Source organism: Etheostoma cragini, chromosome 3 (assembly GCF_013103735.1).
Source record: "Etheostoma cragini isolate CJK2018 chromosome 3, CSU_Ecrag_1.0, whole genome shotgun sequence".
Taxonomy (NCBI): domain Eukaryota; kingdom Metazoa; phylum Chordata; class Actinopteri; order Perciformes; family Percidae; genus Etheostoma; species Etheostoma cragini.
The window spans coordinates 18,149,859-18,168,793 of record NC_048409.1 but is presented as its reverse complement, the minus strand read 5'-3'; the positions used below and the strand labels follow the sequence as shown (position 1 = coordinate 18,168,793).

The window sequence follows — 18,935 nt, the reverse complement described above, 5'->3', positions numbered from 1 at the left end:
AAATCTTCACGACTGCGCATGCGCGAAGGGATAAACCCAATACTCATATAATCTGACGTTACCTACGTAACGAACGTTGTTGATTCAGCTCTATGGCATTTTTATGCCTTGTGGTTTTGAATCTGATTGCATTTTCTTGAAAGGTGTTTTTAATATTCCATGTTGTTAATATATGTAAATTGGGTAGGAAAAACATAAGAAACACCCACGCTGTGCTGTCTAATTAAAGTATAAATCTAGTTTTCTCAAGGATAAGACATTATTTGATGGCCATCATATCACAGATAACAATAAAAGAATTAACGTGATGTGCACTTAACTTGGATATAATATTGGATAATATTGGATAAAATTCCCAATGTCACAGGTAAAGTTCTTCGTTATATCTTCAATAAATATGTCAGCAACATTTTGAGCAGGAAGATTAGAAGTGCCTGCTGTAAGTATATAACTTATTTTGCATCAACAACTATTGATCATTTGTAATTTGAAGCAGAAAAGGATGCTTTAGAGGAAACTATTTTAAAATGAGCATATAGTCTTACCGTCTCATAGTCATACCACGTAGCATCTGGGATATATGCATTCACCTTGTCCACATCCTGCGGAGAAAAGAACAACACATTTCTTCATCTGTGTGCGCATTTAAAAAAATCTAAACATGTGTGGTTGCTGTCAAATACATTATATAGCTCTGGTTTGTAAAGTAGGCATCAAAAGATGACAGCTTTGTGTTCTGTGAGAAGCATGCCTGTGTTTGATTTGTGTTTGCAGCCAGTAACACCTGCTTTAGCTCACTGCACCAATCCTGATACTTTAATCTTCTTAACAGGGTTAAACACGAGGAGAGAAGCTACAATACACCACAAAAGAAGTGTGGATATTTCCTTAAATAAATCACTGCAACTTAACAATAAATAAAAAAAAAAACTTGAAATGTTTCCATCAAGGAGAGTTATTTCAAAACTGCCTTCCATCTGATATAAAGTTTCCTCAAAGCCCTTGTGACATTTTAGTCTACAGTGCTTTGATGGAACAGGTGATGGAAAAGACAGCATCACGCGACGACTGATAGGTGACAGCCTTTGATAGCTTAAGGTGGTGGACAGACAAGAGCAATCAATAGAAGAGTGCCAAGCCTTTGATAGCATTGTCACTTCCGTGCTCTTTCTGGCGGGCAGAACAGAGGGAAAGAGAGAGATAAACATAGAGAGTGCAGCGAAAGAAAGAGCAACTAGAGGTCCTTTCCAAAACAGTCCAAATTGTGAAATACACTATGTCAGCTGTGTAGGGCAAGGCCGTCTGTCAAAGTCATTGATGGCACAAACATCTCTCTCTCTCCCGCTCTCTCTCTCTCTCTCTCTCTCTCTCTCTCGCTCTCTCTCTCTCTTTCCAGCAGCATGTTCTATTGTGTGGCCCTCTGAGGCCTGTTATTAGGAACAAGAAAGAGGGTTGACAGGAAGCCAAGAACAACCCGGTAAGAGAACAAGGAACAAAAGATAAACAAAGCAGAGCAAAATTTAAATTCAAAACACCCAAAAGGTACATGTTGAACTCTATGAAGAGTACAATTTAGATAAAGACATGTTGCTTTAATGGCTTGCAAACCAAATTAAATGACTTAATGTCCTCTTTGGGGTCCACTTTTGCAGTTTGAGGCAGATCAGCTGTCAGAACACCGCTACACAGCTGGGGAAATATCTGCCTGGGGAAAGGGATGCTCCATCTATACCTCGTTTTCTGGTGTCTGATTTGCTTGCGGCACATATCACTCACCACACTGACTAATGGGAAGGGACTGCAGGACTAAGCATGTCTGCTAGCTGTGATTGAGAGGGACAAGTCATGAGGCCTGTATCCTCATTTAGAGTACTGAAGCTCAGTTAGCCATGAGGTAAAATTTGATCAGGTGGGCTAAAGATTCACACTGGCAGCATGATCAGATGGTAGCTGAGGTAGATAAGAGAGGCAGAGAGAGTGAGAGTGAGGGACAGAGAGATGGGATGAAATGAAATGGGATCACAAGGGTAAGTTTCAGCAGCTGATTAAGAGAATGCAGATGAGATAAGGGAGTCAATGTTTGATGAAAGGATGAGCTAAAAAAGCGAGTTGTGGGGGGGTAGAGCATGGATGAAGACCAGAGGGGACGGCAGAGAGCGAGACAGGAGATCTCCCCAGTTTATAACAGAGATCAAGGTCAAAGAATCGACTAATGAATGACGGAGCAAGAGCATCATTAGAGAAAGGCAGAAGCAGCCGGACAAAGTGATAAATACAAAGAGACGGAGAGATATGAGCATAGTGAAAAAGAAAAGAGAGGGTAGGATGTGAAGGGTTGTTAAAGAACCTTAACAGTGTGACCTCACTCAAGCAGCTGACACTATCTCTTCATGTTGGCCCTTCACAGCCGGATGCATCTGTAGCAGATAGTAGGCGCTCTGTTCTTAATGCCTGCCCCTAACCTGGCTTAAACCATAGCATCACGGCACAGCAGTACCCTGTCACCACAAAAGATGAATATTCAGCCACATTGGATCTGTCATTTGACAGCCACATTGGATCTGTCATTGCAGAGGTCTGCAATGTCACTTCTAAAATAGGGATCTTCAAAAGGGGGTCCGGAACCCCTAGGGGGTCCTCAGAGTCAATGCAGGGGGGGCTCCAAATTATTGTTAAAAAACAAAAAAGTCATGAATCCAAAATATTGTTAGCAAATACCAGTATTGATCAAGCGCCATGGTGTATTTGTGGTGTTTTGCTCAGGTTTGGTTTGACCTAAATTCTTTGCACATGGACAAATGTTACTCAAAAGCTGGGAAATTTTGTTCGTGGACATGTTGGCCAAATTGATTTGAAATTTAAACTTCCTCAACTAGAGGAAAAAATTAAGTATATTTTTCATTCCAACTGTACAGTATACTGCACATGTGGTTGTGTTGTGAATGACTAGTTTCAAACATAGAGAGAGTCGGAATGTGCCACGATGCATTGATTGAAAATTGTCTGGCCAAATAATTTGCATCTGTACATGTCAGCGACTTGCAATTAGATGTCTTACAGTGTCACCCAAAGAGCTTCCCCATGACAGCAACCTGGTAAGCAAACTATTACAAAGTATTTTTAATTATGTTCCTCTAATGCACTGTGGATTAATTCATGATATTTCACTTTACTCAAAAGCTGGGAAATTTTGTTCGTGGACATGTTGGCCAAATTGATTTGAAATTTAAACTTCCTCAACTAGAGGAAAAAATTAAGTATATTTTTCATTCCAACTGTACAGTATACTGCACATGTGGTTGTGTTGTGAATGACTAGTTTCAAACATAGAGAGAGTCGGAATGTGCCACGATGCATTGATTGAAAATTGTCTGGCCAAATAATTTGCATCTGTACATGTCAGCGACTTGCAATTAGATGTCTTACAGTGTCACCCAAAGAGCTTCCCCATGACAGCAACCTGGTAAGCAAACTATTACAAAGTATTTTTAATTATGTTCCTCTAATGCACTGTGGATTAATTCATGATATTTCTGCACCATTAGAAGCAAGGTCATAATTTGGTTCCTTGGAGATGCATTTCTATTGAATTCATTTCCCTCCATTACATTATCAGGGCACTTTGGGCATTGCTTTAAAAGAGACAGAAAACAAGTGATTGGTCATAATTGCCACCAAGCCCTAACACACCACTAATAATAGATTTCATTTAATCCTATCCTGTTTACAACTGCACTACAGTTCAATTGTGCCTCTGGCCTTAAACAGACTTAAAGTAGATGCACAGTTGACGGCTATTTATTTGTCTTGTTTGTCTTTTTGATTTGCAAAATTAACAACGTAGCACATAGCCTATCCGTGTCTCTATTTAAGACTGCTCAAATCCTGGCTTTGGCATTGCAAGCATAACCCCTCCACTTCTTGTATTAGAAACTTTTATCACAATCACACGACCAAAGTTACTTTATTCCCGGCCCCTCTATGAATCCAATTGCTTCCTACTATTCTGTAACTCACAAGAGGCCATGCTAAATTGCTTATTAATCAGGCCACTTTGACATGACCGCAATTGGTGTCTATGCACACATACACATGCACGTACAGGCTAACACACAGACATATGCATATACGTCTCTCACACACACACACACACACACACACACACACAAACACACACACACACACACACACACACACACACACACACACACACAATGACAAACATGCACAAACACACACATTCACACTTCCATCAACACTTCTAATCTCTTAGTAATGAGGTCAGTGCTCTCATTAGAGCTGAGAGAAAAGAGGGAGGATATGAAAGAGAGAAGAAAAAGGGATGAGAGGAGGGGAGGGCAACAAAGAAAATCCCATGTCATGTTTTCCCAGTGGAGGTCAGTGTGCGTGTGTATATATCTCATCTGCATTATCCGCAAGACACTTTTCTCTATGTACTACATGTACAAATCTATATGTACTGTATGATAGTTTCCGCGTTGAGACATGATACAGTACGTGCAAGTAGATTTTGATTCAGTGTAGGTACTTGAAGGTGAAACTCAGATAATTACAATATTGTGTGAAAGTTCATTTACTTCAGTAATTCAACTTAAAAGGTGAAACTGACATATTTTATTACTTTTTTTTATTTTTCCATTAGATGCAAAGCGAGATATGTCAAGCCTTTATTTGTTATAATTTTGATGATTATGGCTTACAGCTTGTGACAACCCCAAATTCAAAATCTCGGAAAATTAGAATATTACATGAAATCATTAAAAAAAGGATTTTAAATACAGAAATGTCAGCCCTCTGAAAAATACAACTATGCATATGTACTCAGTGCTTGGTTCGGGCCCCTTATGCATGAATTACGGTCAATCTGGCATGACATGGATGCTATCAACCTGTGACACTGCTGAGGTGTTATGGAAGACCAGGATGCTTCAATATTGGCTTCCAGCTCTTCTGTATTGTTCACTCTCATGTCTTTCATCTTTCTCTTGGCAATGCCCCATAGATTCTCTATGGAGTTCAGGTCAGGCAAGTTTTTGGGCCAATCAAGTATAGTAATCCCATGGTCATTGATCGAGGTTTTGGAACTTTTGGCAGTGTGGGCAGGTGCCAAATCCTGCTAGAAATCTGCTGAAGGAAGTATGACATGCTCTAAAATGTCCTGGTAGATGGCTGTGTTAACTTTTGAGTTAATAAAGCATAGTGAACCAACACCAGCAGATGACATGGCGCCCCAAATCAACACATACTGTGGAAACTTCACACTGGACTTCAAGCATCTTGGATTGTGTGCTTCTCCATTCTTCCTCCAGAATCTTGGTTTTCAAATGAGATGCAAAATTTGCTCTCATCAGAAAGGAGGACTTTGGACCAATGAGCAACAGACCAGTTCTTATTTTCTTTAGACCAAGTAAGACGCTTCTGATGTTGTTTGTTGTTCAGGAGCAGCTTGACAAGCCCATGTCCAGGGTTCGTCTGTTTTTGGTGGCTCTTACTGTAGTAACTCCAGCCTCAGTCTACTCCTTGTGTAGCTCCCCCAACACTTTTGAATGGCCTTTTCCTGACAATTCTCTTCAAGCTGCATTCATCCCTTCTGCTTGTGCACCTTTTTCTTCCACACTTTCCCCTTATACTCAACTTTCTATTAATGCGCTTTGATACAGCACTTTGAGAACATCCAACTTATTTAAAAATCACCTTTTGATCCTTCTCCTTGTTTAGGGGGTCAATGATGGTTTTCTGGTCTGTCAGGGTAACAGTCATCCCCCAGGTTGTGAATTCTACTGAACCAAACTAAGAGACCATTTAAAGGCTCAAAACCCCTTTGTATGTGGGTTGGATTAATTAGATGAGAGACGATTAGAGTTTGACACTTTGAGCCTACAATATTGAACCCTTTTCACATTATTCCAGCCTATAACATGTATTAGTTTCACCTTTTAAGTTGAATTACTGAAATAAATTAACATTTGCACAATGCTCTAATTATCCAAGTTTCACTTGTATATAGGCCTGCAGTATGTGTATGTGTGTATTCTGGGATGTTGAGTTTTTTTTGTGTGTAGTGGCTGACCGGGTCTAGTACAGGTGTGATGAGCAGGTGTTTTCCCCAGAGGAACTGGCGGTCCACTGTCCAGGTTGCACTGTCAGAGTAGAACCTGGATGTGACAAAGAAGAGTATAGAATTGATTAGATATCTTTGTCATTATTCTCTGGCTTACAAAAATGTATTTTAGACTACATTCAATGCTTAAATGCACCATGACTCTCATTCAGTAAATGCATGTTGCATGCTGCTTTATTACAACAAAATTGAAGAGAGAGGGGGATGAAATGCAGCAAACAGCCCAGGTCGGATTCGAACCCTTGCTCCTGCGGTAAGGACTGATGCTTGGTACATGGGGCGCATGCTCTACCAGGGCGCCCCTAACCAAACTCACTTTATGCTTTATCTAGCATTGCACTTTGCACCATATTTGACTAAGAAAAAACACTGTTTTCCATGTAGGTTATTATAATTATTATAAAAATGTTGTTTTGCGTGTTTAAATTGTCCAGATATACGTGACTGTCAGATTTATGTGGTGAAATAATAAGCAGGTTCAAAATTCCTGCAGTGGGAATTTTAAGTGGACTACAATGTTTTTAGTTTCGTTTTTGTCTACCCCCTTCTCCTGACTTCATTGCCTATCAAATGAAGACCAACAAATACTCTTAAAAGTTACATTGGTTTAGGTAGACTGGTAGAGAACGGAAGAGAACTGAACTCCCACTTGTATTGGCTGATTGTGACTGTTTGTAGTATGCACTTCAATGATTGGCTCATTCCTAGCTCGAGTAACGTCCAATCATATTCATGCAGGTGTAGAGCGTGGACATTAGGACCTGAAACTCTGCTTATCGTGATTTTGAAGTTGCCGTTTACTGTACACAGCTGACCACACAGAGTCTGTGCCTCTCATTTTCTTTTTTTTTTGTATAAAGGAGCAACGTTAAAAATAATCGCGGTGCAGCGCGCGCGTTTTCTGCTGCCGCTATCGGCGCGTGGTCAGCTGATTGTCATACAGCTAGCACAGATACCAGAAACAAAGCTGAGTTTCCCTGTGTTTGTTGTGCGACATAGGACCACTCTGTCGGCAGACTGCTCACCGGATTCCTACCCACTAGTCAACCGGGGTCAAAGGTAAGTGCTTGCTGCTGTTCTGCTTTCTGTCGTTTTGTGGTTGCTTCAGGTTGTGTTTGTTCGGCAGTCAGTAAGCTAGCTATTGCTGCATTGTGGTTGGCTACTCATGCTCTGCTGTTCTGCTGTTGCAAGATGCAGTTGTTATGGAGAGATGACCTATTGGCATTTAGCATCTAAATGCTTCTAGGTAGGCCTACGTGATTTGATTGCATTCTGCTATGATGCTAAATATGTGCACATTCATATGAAATATCTGTGTATGCATTTGTGTAGGCTAATCATTTGCATTGGTAACCTACTAACCAAAATATGAAGTTCATATAGCAGCTGAGTTTAAGTCTTGTGGTGTTGTCTGGCAAGTGCTTGTCCTGGTGCCAATGTCCAAACGGAGGATTTGAAGTGGCATATTCTTCTGTATGTGCTGAATTGGTTCTGGGCATATTTCCCCTGGCAGTTTGAATGTGTTTTTACCGTATGCATAGGCTACTAAACAAGATGACAACTAGAGAATAATTTACTCAAACCTTGCTTTATGGTCATTTGTTTGTGTAATAATGGCAAATAAAGCTAAACTCCTGCTTTTTGCTAATTTTGTTTGTGTGGATGAGGCCTGGCTAGCCACAATCTCTGCTGCCACAGCTACCTCCTCACCACTCTTGGCTGATTCCTTGCTGCTTCTCTGAATTTGTGACAGCCCCATTTTAAAAAAAGAAATGAAAAGAGGAAAAAATAGCTTTTTCTACCAAACCTAAATGTATGACCATTTGCTATGAATGGCCAATTTCTTGATGCAAGTGTCTCTGCCTGAACTGACATTATGAGGACACTATACTCCCAATATTTTGAATGACTTACTCATGCATGACAGGACGTACAACAGTCTCCCCTGTGGTGTGGGCTTTGTAGAAGAGTGTGTAGAGGTAAGGAAGAAGTGTGTAACGTATCCTTAGGTAGTGTTTAGAGCTCTCCAACAGCGTTGAGTTGGAGCCAAAGAAAGCTGGATCCTGGGGCTGTAGACAGAAAAATGGATTAAAGGGATGGGTTTGATGAAAGAGAGAGAAGGGTGGATGGAAAAATAAGAGAGACCTTGTTTGAATGAGGCCAACGGAGACATACAACTACACTATAGTTAGTGTGATGTCGAGGAGGGGAATAAAAACAAGAAACTTTTTCTCTTTACATCACCAATTCATTTATAATGTATACATGGACATTGTTGACCTTTGCTAATTGTAAATATTAAAATGGAAATTAATTTTACATAAGACAAATCTGAAACCAGATTTTTCTAAGAGAATGAGCAAAAGAGAACTTGAGAGAAATAAATAAAGGGGGGAAAAGTGTGTGAGAAAGAAACAGAAGTATGATTTAATTCATATGATAGTGGAGAGTGAGCGGGTGATTAGTTGCTTTCAGGACATGCTCCTCTCATCTGGCTAATCATTTATGCCCTTAGCACCTCAGAGAGAGAGAGAGAGAGAGAGAGAGAGAGAGAGAGAACACGCCTGCATGGCCGTGTGATGAGAGCAATGATTAGGGCAAAGCAAAGGTCACACATTAGCTTTCTCATTTAATGGAAATTGTACTTCAGATTCATCATCATCATGTCCCTTTCCTCAAGCAAATATACCCTCCCCCCCCACCCTTACAAAACAAAAGTCTTACTCACCCATCACCCCCCCCCCCAAAGCATTACCTCAACGACGTGCTATTTTTGCAACAGTGATGATGATGATGAGCATGGAAATGTCACATGAAGAATGTTGCGAGAGCATCAACTTTCACGCTATGCAATGCTGCAGACAGGCTTTTCTCGCCCGAGTTATTTGTGTTCATCTACAATAATAGCTCGGTATGTCGCATCAATATAAACACAGTTGTACAATCAGTTGGTGCTTTTCTCTCTATGTGACATTTGATATTCATAGTGTGCTTTTTAAAGATAAACACAAATATCTCTCTATCCTCATTATGGCCATTATTAATATTATTAGTATTATTAGAGCTGGGCAATATATTGATATTATATTGAGATTTTGATATGAGACTACATATTATCTTAGATTTTGGGTATCGTAACATGACATAAGTGTTGTCTTTTCTTGGATTAAGGGTTGCTGTCAAAAGTGATACTATGTATACAAGATTTTGGATGGTGTTTTTTTAATTGTACCATCTCCAAAAATGAAAAATACCCAAAATGAAATGGATGGATTAAACAATGTGGATGTCTGCTCAAACATTAGCTACAAATGGAGCATGTCTGCCTACTAATTACAAAAGTAAACCAGTACTACTTTAAAGGACAGGGGCATATACGTTATTTTGAGGAGTTTCAAGTTGCGTTGAAGACATTGGTTAGTCCTTAGGGTAAAAGCGTTTTAACACTTGTGACATTGAAGTGAAACATAGCCTAATGGTTTAAACTATAGCTTAAATGACTATATTATCTAACGGTAGGGGTGGGGAAAAAAATGATTCAGCATAGTATCGCGATATTTTCAGTGGCAATACTGTATTGATACACAGACACCGAGTCAATCTTTTATTATAAATGTGTTGGTCAGTTTGTCTTCTTGACAATCCCATTTTGAAGCAACACAATTGAAGTGAGATGAACAAATAGAGAAATGGATCTTTTTAGATTAAACTGATGTTGGAAAAGTTTCTTTTTGGAAACATTTGAATTTGGGAAAAATTAGAAGTTGGAAGAAAGGTTATAAATTGCAGAATATTGTAATATGTTTAAAATCACACTAATATTGTATAGTGGCAAATGTATTGTGATGATATGGTATCGGGTGGTTTTTAGTGATTCCCGCCCCTATCTAACGCTTGGACAAACAGCAAGGTGAAGGTGCAGAAGTCTAGTGTTCTCTCAGACCACTTGAATTACAATATGCTGAAAGATTATTATGGAATTTTTGCCCAACGATGGCAAAAATAAAGTGCCTACCACAGCTCTAAGGGCATGATGCCTATGGCTGCCAATAAAGCAGAAATTGCCTTGATATTTTACAATATATCCACCATACGGCACATCATATTATAGTAATTTACCATACTTTGGCATTAATGTTATCTTTGACTAAAGTGTAAAAACTCAGTGTATCAGTCTGGCACTGAGCTACAGAGCTTCGTTTTACTCTAGGCTCAGATGGTCCAATACCCTGTGCGGCTGTAATGGATTTTCAACTGCTAACGTTCCCAGTGTTAAACCCCAAATTAGAGGTCCCACAGCTCCCATTTCATAACACAGTTTTACTAGTGCTGGTATGATGACAACCTCCATGGATACTGAAAGAATTTCTATTTTTAACCACTTGGCATTTTTATAACACCTATGCAGTGTTATGAAATAAAAGGTAAACCCTGCAGCACTTTAGACCAAACAATGGCTGTGTGATACATACATCTAAAACTGACAGTCTAATACAAGGATTGTAGAAGAAAATGCCTTTACAGTACCTTGTAGCCCTCAGCGTTGTGGTTCCGGCTGAAGGGATAGAAAGCTCCCACCTGCATCCAGCGACGGCATAACTCTTCACTGCAGTCGTCAAAGAATCCACAGATGTCAGCTCCGATCTAAAACACAGGAGGAGACAGCAGCTTGACATTTAGCCACAACCTACAATATATTTCTATCAATTTCTTAAATGTTGAATTCCGTGTCTTGGAATTGTACAGTTGGCATGCCATTTGATAAACTCAGAGAAAAGAGGGTGCTGTGGATTCCAGCTGACAATTGATTGTGGAAATGGAAGTAATGTGTGTGTGTGTGTGTGTGTATACTATATATAAAATGTGTGTGTATACACACACAGTATATATTATTATAAACCTCTATGTATATTTGCGCCTGCTTTACCAACTGGGCTAACCCGACAACCACATTAAAATGTCTTTCTTGATGTCGTTTCAATTCAGTCAAGATTTACTGGCAGACAGTAGATGTGATCTATATTTACATTAATTTCACAATGGAGACCAAGAAACAGACTTCAGTTAAAGGCCAGTCAACAGGGACTACTTAGTTTCTGTTGTTTTCTATTGGCCACATTTTACAATAGACTCAATGGGAGGCAATCGATCCAAATCCTATTTCTCTCTCTCTCTCTCTCTCTCTCTCTCTTTTGTGTGTGTGTTGAATAACCTAAAATCTGCTCCAGACAGTCCGACCAAGATGTAGTTGGCATCTATAAGACCACCTCATGTGCACAGCTGGAAGTGAGAGTATGTGTGTGAGAGTGTATGAGAGTGTTTGAGTGTGTGTGTGAATGTGTTGCTTTCGACTCCATGTTTTCTTAGGACTGTTTGCGCTACGGATGCACACCTGGGTACTAACTAGCAGGGTATTTCTCTTATGGAGTCTTATGTTTTTGAACGTGGGGGTTCCAGTAATGAGAACAAGTGTTCTTCCAGACATGTAAATGGATCTCGTTTCAGGCACACGTTTTCTTGCCTGCCCTTCTGTCTGTATGCTGAACATAGAACTCACTTAGCAGCTGAATCCTCTTTAAAAAGATAACTAAGGGAAACTTCAAATTGACCGAACAACATGTTTCCTAAACTGAAACACATGATAAGTGCTACAACTGCTATAGCTAACTTTTTTTAAAAGATTTATAACAAGGTGTTTTTGGATGATACATGCATTCTACATCCTGTACATAAAATAATTTTCTTTGTTTTTCATTAAGACTATCTGAGGGTTATTCCCCTCAGATAGTCTTAATGAAAAACAAAGAAAATTATTTTCTAGAGCATTGTGTAAAATGTGCCTGCCTTAATGGATATTTGCTAAAAAGTGAACCAGACTGCGTGCAGCTCTTAGGTGCCTGGCGTTTTGTTATCCCTAAATTTATGGGCAATTGAAATCAAACAAAACATGATTTTTTTTTTGTGTGTGCTGTAACAATACAAATAGAAAGGCTTGAAATGAGGTCCAAATTAAAATGTTAACACTTAATTGTATGATGTGATGTTTGAATCTGTAGCTCAAGCTGAAAAAAGAGGTTACTCCTTGCAGTCTTGTTAAGTCCTGTTAAGCCACCCCCTTGTCAAACTCAATATACTTTAAACATAATACAATAATACTTTAAACATTATACAAACAGTATCTGCTCTTTTGTAAGCGTTTGCAACTCACATAGGGAACCCCAAAGAGCCCAAACTCTAGCATGCCAGGAATGGCCCATTTTATGTCGTTCCAGTTGGCAGCGTTGTCCCCCAGCCAGTGACCCGAATATTTTCCGACACCTGGGAAGGAGGAGCGGGTCAACATAAGGGTACGGTTCCCTGCAAACACACGCTGCAGAGCTCTGTGGAAGAGAGGGAGAGCGAGAGAGAGAGGGAGAGAGAGTGTGTAGTTGAACTTTTCCCTTCCGATTGCACATTATTATTTATATATTCTTATTTTGTTTGATGAGAGAAATTGAAACTGCATTGATTTCCATGACAATACGAAACCCTGATGGTGTTGACTAAATGTGTCTCCTGCCAATAGTACATTTTAATTAGTGGGCAGAGGGAGGAAAATAAGATAGGAGTCGGAAAGGAGACAAAAATATACTAGCTTTAATACCAAAGGAGTGAGTCAGCAAGTCGACTTCAGTGGGCTTGTATTTTGTATGGTCTCCAGTGCAGTGTGTGTTTGTGTGTAATCACATGTAAGGTGTATCAATTTATGTATACATTATGTGTGCCTTTATGCAGCTGTACATACAGTACACTGTGTGCTTGTGTGTAATACTGTAAAGGGGTACCTTTTCGACTCTCTTCCACTTTTTGACTATTAACCTTACCATCTAAGCTATGTCTCTGCATCAAGGGGTGTGCACATTATATTGTTTAGTTTTATGGGGTGTTATTTTCCAACAGCTGAAAACCCATTAGTGCAGGTGTAAGCTGCTTTCTAATTGATGCAATTACCCATACCATCACCATTAGTGCATATCACATTTCGGCAACTGACGCCATCCTTTAGCCTTGTGTGAAATGACTAGCTGGGGGCTTGGATACTTCAGCACATCCTGTACTAAGATAAATGGGACTGCAGCCTTCATACCTCTGTGACATTGGAATGGTTTGTCTTTTGTGCAGCACTTGCTCATGTGCCAGGCTGACTATCTTGACTGTACTATTGTGATAGTCTTTGGAATGACGAATCCGATGTGCTCTTGTGAACCTCCTCTGCTACTCTCTTTTCAAATTGCTCTGTGCTTGTTTGCAATTTTGTGATGGAAACGGAGTTTAGCTACATTTCAGACCCACTTCACTCATCATAATATCATCATCTGTGTGCTAACCAAGCACAGTTGCAGAGGCAAGGTAGCATGCCTCTTGTAACTTACCAGGCTTTACATCCATTGCCGTTACTTGATTATAGGATATTGTATACAAAAACTTGAGTGCCACTTGTCCTGCATGCATATGAAATTATGCACAGCTGTTATGATCTGGATGAATAGCCTAGGTATAATTGGCAAAATGTTTGCACTCCAGCTAGCGTATGCACTCAAATAGAAGATATCTATTAGTGCCCTAAATCAATTATAACACATCCAACTTATGTGTACCATGCCTATATATCTTTACATAAAAAATACATCAACTTTCACCTGCCTAATGCTTCATCAATTTCCAAATCTCAATGCTTATATTCTGTAATCACATTGATGCCTCTTGTGTAAGTAATGAGCCCTTTAACTGTTCGGCACCATATCCAGATGAGAAATTCATTCACTCACCCAAGGAGCCAGGCTCATTAAGACATATTTCTCCACTTATCACATGGATCCAATTTCCAAATGGTCTACAAGAGTCACAGGCTTTGATTTAGCAGAGGGCATACACCACTGTGCTGCACTGAACTGACAGAATTCTCTGTTGCACTTTTTTGTGTTGTGTGGGCTCCATAATTCTGTTGCTATTTCTCAACAGCCTCTTATTCTTCTACACTTGCTTTTTAAATATTTTGTGTGTCACCCTTTTTTTGCCAGCAAGTTGGCCTGCACACAAGCTGACCAAACTCCTTTTTTATTATTGTGAATGCACTCACTCTTCAGTAGCCAGCACCATAGAGTAGCCATACAGACTGTGGACATCATAGTGGTTCCCCCAGGCCTGCTTGGCATCCATACACAGAGTTTTACTGAACATCACCTCATCCAGGATCTCTGGGTGAAGAGAAAAGATGAAGATGAGAAAAAAATAGAGATAAAGAGATGCGGTAATGTGACAGGAGATATCAAATGAATACATTACAATACATAACATTTAGCGATAAAAGGAAAGAAAGAGGAGGAAGAAGGGGACCAAAGAAACAAGAGTCATTGATATACTGCAATAGGAAGTGGGAAGAATGAGGAAATGAAAGATAGATAGCGCAATGGCGGAAGAGGATGACTAAGGGAGAGTGCAATAAAACGGTGGCATCAGGGGAGCATGCCTTTTCCAGTTATGATCATCCTGTCTGGGACACAGTCGGAAAAAAAGACATGGCAGAAGAGTCATTTTCAAAATTCCTCACCGGGGACCCACTATTTTAGATGAGTTTTCCTCTGGACCTGAACGTACTTTATGAGGTATTGTGGTGGATTTATCAACTTGTGCACAGTATTTGGGCTCAAAGCTACAAGGCCATGACATCCTCTATTTCTTTGGTATGTAGATTTATGACATCCAAGGGCAAACTTGCGACCGATGCTGCTACGACAACGTTTTGATACTCGTACCGTGTCTCTAAAATAGCACATGTGGGTTGTAAAACTGCACAAGGACGGAAATTATTTAATATGATTATGGCAAACAAAATATAAAAAAAATGGCTTACTTGGAGTGTAGGGAGGGTAGTTGAGGTTGTTATCATCACAGCCCTTATTTGATCCTTTCTTGAAATTAGACACCTCATTCATGTCCTGCAAATGCATTAGAGGACATTGTTTGTTGAAAACACAATTTTAATTATTATCTTTTACAAATTTTTTAAATAATTTAACTCATTCATAAGTTATTTACAACATGAGATGTGAATCCAGAAGTATTCTATGATGAGAAAAACAAGGTATCCACAAATTGTGTGTGTATTGCAGCAAACAGCCCAAGTAATGAGTGAGTCAAATTCAAGTTATCAGATGATGATCCATTAACATCATAATATGAATTTCAGCCGGTTTCTAGACAGCCTGTGGTGTTCTTTATTTGCCTCCAATGTTTAACCTACAGAGAAGTAATTGACACCAAAAATCACAAAAATGTTAGCTCACTTCAGTTGTGTGCGTAATTGGCTTCAGAATAATTCAGGGTTTTTGGTGGCTAACAGCGAATCAGTGAATACACCTTTATTTGTTGTATTAAAAAATGACTTACAATCCAGAGGGCATCATGTTTGATCTCCCTGGAGAATTGCTCGTACTCATCAATCCACCAGTCGATGCAGCTTTGGCTGGTGTAGTCTGGAAATACAGTCTCTCCTGGCCACACCTGAGACAAAAAGAATGGGAGTTTACTTTACAACCACTTTTTAATAGTTTTGGAAAAGAACTGCATTTATAGAATTCCAAAATATATATATATTTTTTATTGTACTGTACATAAACGCAAACCCATTTTAGCAGCGTCAATTTTTCTCTTCCCGAGATTAACGTTCTTTTTGGCTTAGAAAACTTTGTAGTTTTTTTTTACATGCTGTTGAAACAACTAGTAACGTTTGTAAAACTACAACACCACACCAGATCTAGCTAGACCGGAAACAAAACAGCTGGGGGCTTTTGCACAAAAGTAGAATAAAGGTATCTAGGATAAGTGAAAAGGTGCAGCTTGACTTAGTGTGATCCGCTCATCGCATCGCTGCACGTGTGCCGAGCCAGGATGAACAGGTGAAGCTATGTCAAGCCAGGGGTAGATAGCTGGGATAAGTGCACGTTCACAGCTTTCTTAAATAGACCACGGTATCGATCACAGATGCACTGATGCATTACTGATGCAGAGATGGAGAAGATGCTTGCCCAATGAGCAGCAGCTTCTAATGGAAAGTAACAAGGAAGTGAAGAAAATAATATGCAGAAAGGGAAATACGGCTGTTATCAAACGGAGAGAAAAAAGCCCAACAGACTATAGTGAACCGACTGAATGCGTAAGGATGTAAAAATATCTACTTAACCCATAGTCACTCCACTTTTTTACAAAGCTGTAGGCTACACTGTGTTTTAATTGCTTTAAGTGTGCTAGTTTCATGTTTTTGTTTTATTGCTGTATCTGTTTTTATGTGATAAATGTGCTAGCTTTACCGTCAAGTCTATTTTGAGTAGCCTACCACGTAAAGCACAATATAAATAAAATGTATTATTATTTAGCCTACTTTGCCTTAAAAGTGAGCAGAGGGAATTAATGTTCCTCGGGAAATGTACCCTAAGGACTCTAGGCTTAATTTCAAAACCTTATTTACAACTTGAGAACATGTTTTAAAACCATAAATGCACAAAACTCTATAAGCGATGTCTAATTCTTTGTACAACTAATGTTCATACAGAACAATCAGAAGGAAAAAAACTAGAAAAATAAGTAAGTGACTTCAATACACGCTGTGAGCATATATATAAAACAATATTCAATTTTTATTTTTTTATTCTTCTGACAAGTGACAGCACCAAAACAAGACTTATTGATAAGTATTAAGGAGTAACACAAACTGTCCTTCATTAGAGAAGGACAAGCAACAAGAAAATGAAATCCTAAATGAATTGGTCTCTGACCAGTCTGCAAGTAATATCATCTGGGAATATAGCCGCATTGTCCCACTTAATCTCTGGAGCGCATCCTTTATAAACCAGCAGCTGCATAGATCATTGGCACGCTGCTCATCTCTACTTTTACAGAGAGAGGGACAATGATGCGACGCACAGGTCTGCCGGCAGGCAGCTGCCACGGGCAGCGGCCGCACGCCAGGCAGCCTCGAGACACTACCGTCCCACCGGGAAATGTCCTGACTCTCCCCTCTGGGTGCCAGTGCAACCATTTCTAACCATCTAAACAACTGCTGGACCCTGGACCAGGCTGGCTGCAAATAATCAATCTCCATGGTTACTTGGCTCGGTTTATTATTAATATATATATTTTTTTCATGAATGGAAAGTTTACTTTTTAAAAGTTGCCAAATGTTGTCAAGACCAAAGTGATCTGTGAGTTTTGTTGTGAACAGAGCTATCATCGCAGCAAGTCCAGTCTGAAATACCACTTGATGGCCAAGCACACATGCCAATTTGCCCCCCCCCCCCCCCCCCCATCGTCAAAGTATTTTTTCACCCTTTTATTGATGGACAGTGTTACATTGTGTAAGAGATTTGCTCCGAGTGTGAATGACTGTTTCAAGTAAGAATGTTACGTTTGAAATTAAACACTACAAAAGGCTATGCAAGTGTTGATTTCAATAAATAATAAAAAAAAAAAGCAAAAGCAAACCGATCCACTTTTCCGTCTTGATAAGAGCATTACCATGGTAAAAATATAATGGGACAAAAAGTAATCTAGGGATGTTTAGAATAGATAAAAAATTGCAATTAATTGCGAGTTAACTATGACATTAATGCGGTATATACTGTATATAATGTATTATTTTATATATATGTGTGTGTGTGTGTGTGTGTGTATATATGTGTATATATATGTGTATGTATGTATGTATATATACATACATACATACATACATACATACATACATACATACATACATACATACATACATACTTGGGAAACTACATTTTCATACTGTGAATCTTTTTTTTAATCTCAAATTGTTTTTGAACTGAAAATGAATTGCATCGTGATATTTTCTGAATTTTACACACCTTGTTTAGGAGTAAAACTGAAAACAATCTTTTGGCATCACTCTGTGAGCGTCCCTGCTGACAGTATTAACTTTTGGCAAAGCACAATGTTGCATTCTTTGACAGAATTTTTGTATCCTTTTTATTACAGTTTGAAAAGCATGTCTTTAATTAGGCGAGAAGTGAGCCTACACAATACCGTACATGTCAACAACATGATGGGGCATGATCAGCTAAGACAACGTAGGCGTAGAGAGCTCTACTGAAGCAAAAGCTAGGCTCATGGAAATGTCAGAGAAACAGCTTCGAGATGTGGAAGTGACAAAGAAAAGAGAACAGAGAGGGATGAAGTAGGGGAGAGGGTGGGATTGATGAGAAAGAGAGATGGTGAAGCAAAAAGGGGATAGAGAGACAGACGAGTTGAGGAAGAGAACAGAGGAGAGGAGAAATCGATAATGTAATAGAAATCTCTAGACGTGACTGTGTGTTAGAAGTCGTCCTTAATGACATGCATTAAGAAAAATGATTAATCCACAAAGAAAGGCGGAGATTTCCTATGTGTGCCCATTTCTGTGTGTGAACCCTTCAGCAAAGCACAGTAGATTTTAAATCTAAAGGTTGCCTTACAGTCGCTATTTTTTTAACCTTATACTTCCTCTGCCGATAATTTAACAACCCAGTTTGTAGCACAGACATGGATCATGCTCATGTATGTATACACACACACACACACACACACACACACACACACACAGATTTACAGGCTGATGTTTTGGCAGGTGGTCAGAACTCCATGGTCGGAGCTTATTAATAGTCCCTCAGAGTTGCCTTTCAGACCTGAACTTTAACAGCCACATTAAGACAATTACAAAGTCGGCCTATTATCACCTTAAGAATATATCAAGGGT

The 18,935-nt window shown here is 39.4% G+C and overlaps 1 protein-coding gene across 1 annotated transcript in view; it reads right to left on the bottom strand.

Annotated features, from left to right (window-relative positions):
• The window catches only part of si (sucrase-isomaltase (alpha-glucosidase)), a 69,189-nt gene that overhangs the window by 35,246 nt on the left and 15,008 nt on the right, over nt 1-18,935 (bottom strand). Inside the window, exons 13-20 of the mRNA XM_034867568.1 lie at nt 15,572-15,685; nt 15,036-15,120; nt 14,262-14,379; nt 12,351-12,522; nt 10,670-10,786; nt 8,057-8,211; nt 6,092-6,176; nt 546-602 (exon numbers count right to left, since the gene is read on the bottom strand). Coding sequence (XP_034723459.1) covers nt 546-602; nt 6,092-6,176; nt 8,057-8,211; nt 10,670-10,786; nt 12,351-12,522; nt 14,262-14,379; nt 15,036-15,120; nt 15,572-15,685 — 903 coding nt within the window. The remainder of the gene's footprint in view (nt 1-545; nt 603-6,091; nt 6,177-8,056; nt 8,212-10,669; nt 10,787-12,350; nt 12,523-14,261; nt 14,380-15,035; nt 15,121-15,571; nt 15,686-18,935) is intronic.